The 11287-nt window shown below is 56.6% G+C and overlaps 1 protein-coding gene and 1 long non-coding RNA gene across 2 annotated transcripts; one reads left to right on the top strand and one right to left on the bottom strand.

Annotated features, from left to right (window-relative positions):
• Positions 1-984: 984 nt before the first annotated feature.
• LOC111929320 (interferon upsilon receptor 1-like) lies at positions 985-6275 on the top strand. The gene is made up of 7 exons (XM_086850922.1): positions 985-1154; positions 1538-1658; positions 2407-2579; positions 3536-3714; positions 4146-4299; positions 4579-4706; positions 4991-6275. Exons 1-7 carry the CDS (start codon positions 1085-1087, stop codon positions 6083-6085), a joined length of 1920 nt encoding a protein of 639 aa, XP_086707048.1. The 5' UTR covers positions 985-1084; the 3' UTR covers positions 6086-6275.
• An 897-nt stretch (positions 6276-7172) lies between these two features.
• Positions 7173-8365, bottom strand: LOC147650484 (uncharacterized). The gene is made up of 2 exons (XR_015276506.1): positions 8281-8365; positions 7173-7311 (listed from the first exon to the last, which is right to left on the bottom strand). It is a non-coding gene; the product is annotated as an uncharacterized LOC147650484 (long non-coding RNA).
• Positions 8366-11287: the final 2922 nt, after the last annotated feature.

Here is an 11287-nt window from a genome sequence, read left to right as displayed (position 1 = left end):
CCATGGCAGAAGGGGAATGGATGTGCTGGGGGGCTGGCAGTGACTGGTCTGCAGTCACCTTTGCTGCTTCAGGGAAGCATTGCCTCCCTTGTGCCACCTTCTGCAGCAGGAGCAGCCCTGTCCCTGCCTGCACAGGCAGCTGGTCCTAGGGTCTCCATCAGTTCTCCATCAGTTCCCCAGCTCTGGACTTCCAGAAGCCCCAGGAACAATCCTGGAGGCTCCTAGTCCCTCCAGACAGAAATGCTGCCTCCTTCAATGGGCTCTGTTGCAAAGGCAGGAGGGCTCCTGCTGGTCACAGGGTGGGGGAATCCCTGGACCAACTGCCTGTGCTTCACCTCAGGTGTTTCAGAGGTCTCACCTCAGCCCTCGCCCACAGTTTGCAGCTGCACGTCCCTGCTTGTTGACTGTTCCTCCTTGTTTCAAGCTCTTAATGCTGCAAGGGCAGAGGAAACATGGGGGGAACGTTTTGTACCCACATGCTGAGGTGGTTCTGCTTTGGCTCAGTCTGAGGTCTCTGCTTACAGCCCGAGGGTCCCTCATTGTGCCCCGTTTTGCCTTGTGGGTGCTGTCACACACAGCGCCCTCCCCATACCCGGAGGCTGTGGGATGTCCGGGGGTGTCCTGGCAGTGGTGTCACAGGTTGTGCCAGTGTGAGTCATGCCCAGAGCTGGGCTGAGTCACCTCCCCAGTGGTGTGAGCATTAGGTGAGGAGCTTTCTCAGCCCCGCATCCTGGTGACAAAGGCAGCATGGCTTCTCATGGTGGGGCGCCACAGGTGGGTGCAGCAGAAGGTCGCTGCAGCGCATGCACAGTGCCATAGCAGGGTGGCAGCTGCCCGCTGTCTCTGTGGGTTCACAGAGCCCTGAGGGTACCTGTGAAGGTCCCCTGCCACTGGACACCTCTGTGCCACGATAGGCATGTGGACTCCATGGGGCAGTGTCACTGGCTGAAGCTTCTGAGAATAATACTCTGTTTTTAATCCCAGGTGCCAGCAGCCTGTGATGTCTGCAGGTAGCAGAGCAGCTCCAGCACACCCATCCCTTTCCACAGCCCCTGGCACAGCAGCGTAATGTGGGGGCAGATGGATGGGCTGTGGTAGGATGAGCCCTGCCCTGCTCCTGCTTCTATTCCTGGCCAGCTGCTCCCTGCTCCAGGGTAAGCCAGCTGGAGCTGTCACCACAGTCTGGGGGGGACCCTGGCTGCAGGGCAGGAGAGGCACAGGGACACCTCTCAGACCTACTGAAGGTACCTGTGAAGAGGAGGGGCCCAAGTGGTCATCAAGGTGTGATGAGAAAGGAAACCCTGGGGTCAGCAGCAGCTGTGGCAGGGTGTTGTCTCCCCCTTTTTGTCAGCTGTGTCTCTGCTTTGGCAGAATCGTGGAGAGGATGTTCTCAGTGTGTGATGGATTGGGGGGATGCAGGGGCTGAGCCGCTTTGAAGTCAGTGTTTGCCCATGTCAGGCAGAAGTTGGGGAACCTGTGCACCAGGGCACAAGGGGACTCTTCAGGATGCTGCTCACACCCCTCTGCTCCTCCCCAGGGACGCTGCTGCGGCCACGGCACGTGAGGCTGGAGGCACAGAACTTCCACGTCTGGCTACACTGGGAGCCAGACCCCAGCTCACCCATCTCTGCCACCTACGAGGTGGAGTGGAGGAACAGGTAGGTGGGGAGGAGGGGCTGAGGGGTCTGCTCCTCTTATACCCTGGCAGAGGCTGTTGGGGACCCCAAGTAGCCAGAGGACTGTTGCCTGGCAGTAAATGCCACAGAGTAAGAGAGCAGTGGAGTTGGCAGGGATTGGCTTGTCCCACCTCTGCACACACAGGGTCAGCTCAGGACTGTGTCCTGGTAGGTTTTGAATAACTTCAAGACAACCTCCTTGGACTGCCTGGTCCCTTTCCTGGTCACTTTCCCAGTAACAAACTAAGGGGTTGCTTTTGGACTTGGGATTTGGGTTTTTTTCTATTATGCTAAATGGGATTTCCTGTATTTCAACCTGTGCCCACTGCCTCTTGTCCTTTCGTTGGGCACCACTGACAGGAAGGCTCTGTCTTCTCTTCCCCACCCAAAGTCGCCCTTCTCTGAGGCTCAAGCTATCACCACTCACTCAGGTTCCCTCATACCACAGAGCCTCAACAGCTTCAACTCCTTGGGGGGTTCTCCCTGCCACAGCTGTGTGTTTTGTCATTGTGGAGAGCACAGGTCAGGGTGCAGTGCCAGATGCCACCTGTCCCCAGGAGGGAGTCAGCTTGCTGGTGACCTGTCTCCTCACACACCCTGGGAGACTGTTGGCTGATACCTGGGCTTTCCTACACTCTCCATCTGGGCAGGAAGGCAGTACTGGGCAGCCCTCCCTTTGGGCTGGGAAGATGCTGAAAAGAAGCAATTCCTGTGCTTTCTCCCTGGGCAGAACCTCGAACTGGACCAAGGCAGGTGCCTGCGGGGGGAACAGGATAAGCTCTTGGGTGTGTGAGCTGTATTTTGACAGGATTCATGATATCTACTGGGCACGGGTGAGAGTGGTGGCCGGAGGTGAGCAGTCCGAGTGGGCCAGTTCCAGCGAGCTGCAGCTGTACAGAGACAGTAAGGACTGGGGAGCTCCTCCAGCTGGGCTCTTCCTGGGGGCCAACGGGGAGAGGGGTCCTTGGAGAGATCTGATGGGATACAGCGGGAAAGCATATTAGGATACTGGAGGGAAAAGAGTCAGAACCAGAGGAAAGGGATGAGGCAGAGTGGCTGGAGGAGGGCTGGGTGAAGAGCAAAAGGACAGAGGAGACACAGTGAGGTGAAGGATAAAAGGCCCCAGGCCAGCAAGGCACCATGAGAACTTGGGTCTCTGGGGAATGCAGCGAGATGGGGCAGGAAAGAGGATATGCCTCCGGGCTTGGCTTTTGAAAGGCTCACCTTCTTCCCCTGTCATGGTCTGGGAGTTTTTGCCCCAGCAAAATGAAGCTGGTGCAGGCAGGGGCAGACCCTCTGGTGATCCATTCACCCTGACTGTTGTGTTTGCCAGGTGTGGGAATGTGCCTCTTCTCAGTCACAGGCTGCTCTGTCCAAAATCCTGGCAGTCTCATGGAGCTAGAAATTTTTCAGGACCCTCCTCTGACCTCCATCACAGGGGTTGTTGCAATAAACTGAATGTGTGAGAAGCAAAGTGGGTTCTATGTTGGTGGTTTGTGTTCCCTTGTTCATCCCCTCTGCATCCAACTGGCATGGCAGTGGGTGTATTCATTTAGAAAGTGATTGCTGGCCTTGGCAGTAGATCTCCAGGCCCTGGTGGATCGCTCAGGGGTGGAGGTCTCAGCAGTGGGAGCTGGTGGTGCCACAGGTCTGTTGGGGTGAAGAGGAGGCAGAAGCAGTGCTAGCTGTCATGAAGAAGTGGTGGCTGCCATTCCTAGAGCTGGTTCCAGAGCAAGACCTGAGGAGCTTCTGTGCTCTGAGAGGGGAATGTCAGACAGAAAAATATCACTTCTAGAGAAACAAGATGTCTGCCTTCCTTTGAAGGCCTTAATTTTCTATATTCTTTCTCTTCCCTACAGCAATTATTGGCCCCCCCAAGTTGTCCTGGCTGCTCCAGGATCAAATCCTCAGTGTAAAAATCATCACACCACTCACTCCCTACAAGAAAAGAACTGGTTCCTACAAGCCAGTCAACCGAGTGCTGCTGAAGCTGTGGTACTGGCTTCACCTGTACGAGGAGGACCTGCTTGTCCAGCAGGTGTGTGGCAGCTGGGCAGGGCCCAGAGGTGCAGGGCTCACATGAGCTTTCCTGGTGCAGCAAATTCACTGTCTCAGGTTGCAGTGGTGTGGGGATGCTTGCGCTGCAGCCCTGCCCACACATGGCTGTGCATGCAGGTGTGAAGTGCTCTGTACCCCCAATCCGGGGCTCCCACCTTAGCGAGGCAGGAGACCCCTTCCCTCCCCTGGGTAACAAGAACTGGACTGGTTCTGTTCAGATGACAGGTGATGCCACAGGTGTTTCAGGAGATGCTCTGGGACCTGAACACCTCCTGGGGCAAAGAACAGAGGTGGAGGTGCCCAGGAGGTGGGACCATGGGGCAAGCAGGATGTTGGGGCTGCACAGAGCAGTGGAGCCATGCACAAACCCCTCCTCCAGCTGCTGTGGCCATCCGTCCCATCTGTTTTCAGGTGCCCTGCAAACGGAGCAGTGAGAAAGTGCCTTGCACCTTTGGGCACCTGAAGCCCAGCACACAGTACTGTGTCCGGACGGTGGCTGCAGACATTGCCAGGGAGCGGAGCCGGGAGGTTGAGCGGTGCCTGGTGACTCCAGCAGGCCCTGCAGGTGGGAGCATTCTCACCAGTTCAGCTGGCACGGTTGCATCTCAGGTCCTGCTCAGAGCACAGACTTGTGTGGAGGTGTGGGTCCCTCACCCCCTGCCACTGCAGTCAGGGTTGGGGCCCAGTGCTGCCCAGTGGGACCACTCAGGGCGATGCTTTCTTGTCCTCTGCCTTGGGCTTGCCCCCTGAAACATCCCAGCCTGACATGGATGGGAAACACTGATAGCAGGTGGGGTGGGAGCGATGTGCTTGAGTGACCCCTCAGCCTGCTGTACCCTGGCAGGCTTTCCATGGGTCCTTGCCGTGCTGAGCGCCTTCTTCCTGCTGCTGCTGCTAAGTGTGGCCGGGCTGTGCTTCATCCAGCTGCATGTGTTCCCCAGTCCTCCGGAGATGTGCCTCCCAAAAGCACTGGTGAGTGACCGTTCTCCTCCAGCTTGGAGCCGAGCCAGGGTTCCCTGCATTTTTAGGGGCTCAGCACCTCCTTTCCTCCAACTCTCACACCACCAGCACCCCCCCCCCCCCCCCCCCCCCGCTGTCTCAACCCCTGCCCCCAAGAAGGTGGGGCACCAGCCAGCCGGCAGAGGGTGGGGTCTCAGGCAGTGCAGGCCTTGGTGTTCAGCACGGTTTGTCACTCCCCAAGCTGGCAGGGCTTTGTCCGGCTGAGGCTGACCGTGTCACTGCTTGTGTCCTTGCAGGCTCTCCAAAACAGCGAGCTGAGTGTGCCCACTCAGGTGCCTCCCCTCCAGCGTGAGGAGGACGCACTGGTGCTGCTGCTGCAGCCTGTGCTCCCGTCCCACGGGCCATCCACAGCTGGCCAGGCGGCAGCCGCGGCCCCACAGCTCCTCCGAGGCCTTGCCCAGGATGTGAGTGGCTACTGTGCCAACGGGTTTGGCCCAGAGTGCCCTGAGGAAAGGGACCCATCCTGCACCCACAGCCAGCTGGGCCACGCCTTGGGTTCCCAGGTCCCCTCACAGCTGGAGGAGGATGAGGAGGCAGGTGATGGGCACGACTTGCCGGAGCAGCTGGTGCTGGTGGGACCGACTGGAAACAGCTACGTCGGTGACAGGGACAGCCAGATACCTGAGCTACGGGTCCCCCTGCGCCTCCAGCTTTATTCTAAATGCCAGTGCCCTGTCCTGGCAGCAGGCTCACACCTTGCTCTGCCCGTGCCAAGCAGAAGCTGCAGCCAGGAGTACCTGCAGGAGAGTCCTGGCACGGCTGGCCACCGCATCCGGCTCAGCTCCGTGAAGCTCCCGGCTGGGGAAGAGGAGGAGGAGGAGGAGCAGAAGGAGCAGGAGCAGGAGGAGCAGAAGGAGCAGGAGGAGGAGGAGCAGGAGGAGGACGAGCAGGAGGAGGAGGAGCAGGAGGAGCAGGAGGAGGAGGAGGAGGAGGAGCAGGAGGAGGAGGAGGAGGAGCAGGAGGAGGCAGGGCAGTTCCGCGCCCCCCAAGCCCCGCTCGGCGGGCCCGGGCCGGAACGCGGTGGCAGAGCTGTGCAGCGAGGCTGCTCGGAGCAGGGAGAACTGTGTGCCTCCAGCCCCTGGCAGCCCCGCTCGCCCCTGCGGGCACCTGCCTGCTCCGGCTACGAGCCGCGGGCCCCCCCGGCAGCTGGGCACGGCGAGTGGGGCACCCCGAGCGCCCCCCGCTCCCGGAGCCGCCCGGAGCCGCCCGGCCAGCGCTGGCTCCTGTCCCCAGCGGCTGCTCCCACGGGCAGCCACACGCATGGGACACAACTTTCCGCTGGGGTTTTGGTGCCCTTGAGACACAGCAGAAGGAGCATGGACCAAAGCTGAACCTCCAAAACTCTTACCTATTTATCTGCCTGTGTGTGTGCATGCACAGTACAGTATCTATACTAATGTAACATATATATTTATAAAGCTCTTTAATGAAAAAATGTTGGGGTTCTTACTTCAGCGGTAATGTTGATTATGTGCTAGAGTTTTGGGGTTTTTTTTAAATATCACTAATTTATTACAGAAATCTGGCTTCTCTATTCATTGTTTGTGTGTTACAGACCCATCATGGCCCTTCCCTGTGCAGCAGTCGGGAAAGGCACTGGGTAAACTTGGCATTTTCCTGGCAGAAAATTGCACCCTTAATCTCTCTCTTGCTCTCCTGTGGGAAAAGACTGGTTTTGAGCACCATGGGATGCATTCGTTATTCCTGCTGCTAGCAGGAATCCTGGGGTGATTTATGGCTGAGGAGCCCTGCCCTGCAGTAGTCCCTCAGGATGTATTTTGAGGCTGTGCCTGAAGCCACAGAGGTCAGGGGAAACCTCCTTGTGCTGTGTTGCAAGCTGGGATCAGTGGAGTCAATATGCAATGACAAATCCAGGCTATTGGACTCACAAGAATTACTCTGGATCTGAGAACAGGTGAGAAACTGGTGTCTTACGTCCAGGCAGCTGCTGGAGGGGATGGAGGTACAGTGCTGCCAGTCCTGGGGAGCCTTTGGGGCTGTGCAGGGCCATGTTCCAACCCTGTGAGTCACCCCTGACACCCCAGCCATGTTCCACCCCTGCCTCATACTGCAGGCTGAGCCCTGCAGCCCACAAGGGTCCATGAGGGAGCAGAGATACACCTGCAGTTTAGGGAGGACTCAACACCAGATGCCCAAAGGAGACCATGACTCCATGGGAAGATCCTAGCAGGCAGGACCTGTGACCCCATGGAGAGAGGAACCCAAGCTGAAACACGTTTGCTAACAGCAACTGGGGCATTGTAGGGAGAGTGGTGGAGCAGCTTTGGGGTATGTCTGGCACCCAGCCCAGGTCACTCCCACACAGACCACGTGAGGACATGTGCTGTATTGAAGAAATTGAGCTGAATTAACACCAAAAAAAAAAACAAAACAAAAAAAAAACAAGGAAAGAGGTAGTTCCAAGAGCTGTTTGAGGAACACATGTATTACCCATATGCTTTTTTTTTGCTGCCTATGAAGTTGGTGTGCAGTTGCCATCTCCTTTGTCCCTCACAGTTTCTGATGTGTCTCAAGGTCATGGTCGAGCCCTACATGCCTGTCAGCAGGAGCATCAGTCAGAGCTGCTGTTTGTGCCACAGGCTCTGGGCAGGAGCCACATCCCAGGCAGGAGCTTGTCCAGGCCCAGCAGAGCATCCATCGTGCTGCTCCAGCCCAGTCCTGGGTGCTTTGCCCGGACATGGGGCTGGTGCAATGGGGCCAGACACAGCTGCTGTGTTGTGGGAACTGGGCTTGCACTGGGGCACGAGCAGTGCTGTGATCACAGCTGGCCATGACCCTGCAGCTCAGAGGAGGACCAGCTCTCTCCTGGGCCCGTAGGGACAAGGGTGCCGGGGTCCCCGTGAGTGGTTCAGGCAGTCACTCACTGACAGCAGGGGCTTGCCCTGGCCCATGGGTGGTTGAACACCTGGAATGTTCCCACTCATATGAAAGAGTTGTTCACGGGGAGTGGAAAAAGACAGAAGGCTTGTGACATTTTCGAGATGCCATTCAGCAGCTGAAGTTTCCACGTGGATGCGAGAGGGGGTTGCCTTGGCAGTGCGAGCAGCACACCCGTTTCTGCAGAGCCACAAAGTGCAACATTTGCTGCAGGGTGAGGTCCCAGCATGTCCCAAGAGAGACCTGTCACCACTATGTACAGGGGGCAGTGTCTGAATTAGATCCACTTTGGTCTACCCGGCAGGTGCTGAACAGGACTGGACTGGATGATGGACCTGGGTCCGGGGTAAGCTCCCAGCCCCAGGCAGGTCTGCACAGGACACCGGAGCAGTCCCTCAATCACCACTGCAGCCCCAGTGACATCCAAACAGCCAGCTCCTCCCTCAGCATTCCATGTTCCCTCCACAGCCTGGAAAGGGCTGAGCCAGCAACCAGGCCTTTGGCACCCAGCCCAGCCTACAGGATGACCTTGGGGGTCAGATGCCATCTCTGGTGCTGGCCTCAGGCCCGTGGCACAGCGCTGTGCCTGCAGGTACTGGTGCGGGGGCTGAGGAAAGCTCTGACTCACCACGCTCTCTGGGCTGTTCCTGCCTCCTCTCTGTGGTGTTTTCAGATTCTGCTGGTGCCAGATCAAAGCAACAAGAGGGATGCTGCTGCAAACAGGTCTTTATTAGACACAGCAGGTTTAGGACTGTGCAAGAGCATATTTCTTATTACTAATTCTCAGAGAGTGGAGCTGCTAGCCTAGGAAAGCAGTCCACAGTGGAAAATTGCTCTTTGGGGGATAATGGGGCTTTCAAGTCACTATTGTGCCTGACAGCCATGAGAGATGTGGTGGCCCCTGAAATGATGGGGGAAAATCAAGCTCTTATATTTTGCAGGCTGCCAGTACCCAGGGCCATTTATCTTTGAAAACCATGGGAGGCAGAGATGCAAAGAGCAGGGTCTGCTCTGACCTTGTCCCCAGCCTGCTCTGTCTGCTCCCTCTCTCCTTCCTGTCACTGCAGCTGCCCTGACCCCTCTCTGGGGCAGTCCAGAGTCACTCCAAATCCTCACAGCCACCTCAAGGGCTGTCCAGCACAGCTGGCAAAGACCTGGGACCTCAATGAGGCCCTGTCACTCAGCCTCCCTCTGCAAGGTGCCTTTGTGATGGGTCTGTAGCTCTAGGTGGGTCCCTGAAGCAGCACAGAGCAGCAGCATCGGGGCTGTCCTGCTGGACCCCATCCTTCAGCCCAAAAAGGCTTTGTGGGTTGGTGGATCTGATCTGCAACATCCAGAGCACTGATTCCTGCTGGTATACTCAGTGGTCTCAGCTGCTTGGCTTGGTCAAGAAGCCCACCAGGATGTGGGGGGAGGATTGTGAGAGCCACCCACAAAGCATCCCAAAAGCTGGAGCCCAAGTGCGGTGTGTTTGGAGGGGGCTGCCGAGCTGACAGGCTGTAGAGAAGTGAACTTGGTGGCTCAGACCTGTGCTGTTTCTCTCCAGGCAGGAGCTTTCCCCCAACTCAGTGGTTCGGGACCCAAGCAGAGTGACTGGGACGTTCAGGTCACCCCAGGGGACTGTAGAGCAAAACCGGCCCTACTTCATGTGCTGGTCTGGGAGTGCCCTCAGCTGGGGATGTGTGGCAAGTGTCTGCACTCAGAAGGTGCCATGAGCACCCAGCCTGGTCAGCAGCTCCCCTTCCTCCGCAGGGCAACCTCCCCTGTGCTGCCCCAAGCGCTCAGCCCTGCTCTTCCCAGGGTCTGTGCCACACGGCCGGTTCCTGTGCCGTTCCTTCAGATGCATGGCAGGGCATTTCTGGTCCCATAGCCTATGGGAACAGCAACTCAGCTCAACACTTTCCCACTTCCTGGCACTGCTCCAGTAGCTCTCTGCCCCCTGGGATCATTCATGCTCCTGCTGACGGACAGGAGCAGCAAGCTGCCCTGAGCTGGGCTCATATTGGTTCACGATGCACTCTGAGGAGCACTTTGGGGAGATTTTGTGCTTCCTCCTCATGGCACCACAGCAAATGTGATGAGCCTGTCTCCAGGATTTTTCATTCCATGATGTGAAACCTGGCAGGATTCTGGGTTTTTTCCATCCTCTATTTTCCAGAGGATGGAAAACAGGCTAGATACAGATTTCTGTTAGAAGAAAAGTCCCAGTTGGGTGGTGTGCTCACTTGAAATGGATGATAGCTTCATCTCAGCTGTTTCCCAGTCATATCCATGCCTGACAGATGGGGACTGGCAAATAGAGGTAATCAATGATCTGTGGATAATGCAACTTCAACCACTCCATGAGAAATGAGTGCCTCTGTTTCGTGGTCAGTGGGGTCACAGTCAGCTCCGTGATTAAACAATAGATACTCGGGCTGCTCAGCTTCCTGTCCTGTCTTTCTCCAGAAAGTTCCTGTGTGATGTCCCACCCTACAAGATGAGAGGACACAAAGGACTGAGAAAAATGGATCTCATGCCAAAACTTCAGAGGGACTTTCCATGTAGCACCTATGAAGCATGTTCAACCTGTCTGAGCCCTAGCCTCGGTACAGGTAGGGAGAGGCACAAAACAAGTTGTCCTGTCTCCTCTCCTCCATGAACAACACCTCAGGATTTTAAGCTCCTGAAAGCTTAAAATCTTGTGGCTGTGACTGTGTCAGTCACTTCCCCACTGCCCTCAGGAAACATGGTGCTCAGTGAGGTAGGGCATGAGCTGCAGTCACAGCAGGAAGGGTCTGGCTGATATCCCCAGAGGGACCCATTCCAGCTGGATTTCTCCAAACTAAAGCCTTCCAGGGGAAGAGAAGTACTTAGAAGCAATTCCAGTTGGCTGATAACACAGTAATTTGAAAGTGAACTCAAGGGAAAAAGGTAAGTTCTCTAATGGGAACTGGAAAAACCTCAACAGAGGAAAGCTGGGCCTGGTCCCAGCTGACACTGGCGGTGTCTGGGGGCTGCCTCTGTACCTGCAGCTTTGGGAAGAGTGTGCACCACCTCAGTGCTGTTCGCTCAGAAAAGCCATCTTTCGTGACCCTGTCTCATGGATGGTGCTTTGGGACACTGGTGGACCGGCCTCTGTCACTGTCTACCTTTTTTCCAGAGAGTGAGGATGGGTATTTCCCTCTCCAAAACTCCCCAGACCCCAGCACTTGCTCTGGATTGTGCCACTTTCCTGTTGCTGTGAAGCCCAGAGTGATCTCTCCAGCCTGCAGGGATGGCCTGGATGCCCCCAGGAGTGTCCCCTGGATGATCCCAGCCGAGGAGCCAGGATTACACCTGCAGCTCACAGACACATCCTCCCGAAGGGGGAACTGCACAGCCAGCAGTGGGATGAAGGGTTAAATATTGCTCCAGCAAGGAAGCTCTCGGCAGCAGAGGATAAACCTTGTCACTGGCTCAGTGCTGTCCTCAGAGCATGCACTGAGAATCAGCTTGGGATGCCCAAATGCCCAAAGGCTTTGCCACTGCTCTCTTGCTGCCATGAACTGTGAAAAGAGCAGAAGACACATGGTAGCCCTCAGGGAGGAAGATCATGCAAAAAGGAAGCGTGGATCCACGTGTTTTGTCCAAACCTTGGCCTCCGGTTCTCTTCT

This window comes from Cyanistes caeruleus, chromosome 14, assembly GCF_971803275.1.
Source record: "Cyanistes caeruleus chromosome 14, bCyaCae1.hap1.1, whole genome shotgun sequence".
NCBI lineage: Eukaryota > Metazoa > Chordata > Aves > Passeriformes > Paridae > Cyanistes > Cyanistes caeruleus.
Note: the sequence above shows the minus strand (reverse complement) of the source record. Positions and strands in the feature narration are given on the sequence as shown.

Coding starts and splice junctions, on each gene's coding strand:
- LOC111929320 (XM_086850922.1), top strand. CDS start 1,085: ATGGGCTGTGGTAGGATGAGCCCTGCCCTGCTCCTGCTTCTATTCCTG. Junction 1,659..2,406: donor GAGGTGGAGTGGAGGAACAG/GTAGGTGGGGAG, acceptor CTCCCTGGGCAG/AACCTCGAACTGGACCAAGG. Junction 4,300..4,578: donor GACTCCAGCAGGCCCTGCAG/GTGGGAGCATTC, acceptor GTACCCTGGCAG/GCTTTCCATGGGTCCTTGCC.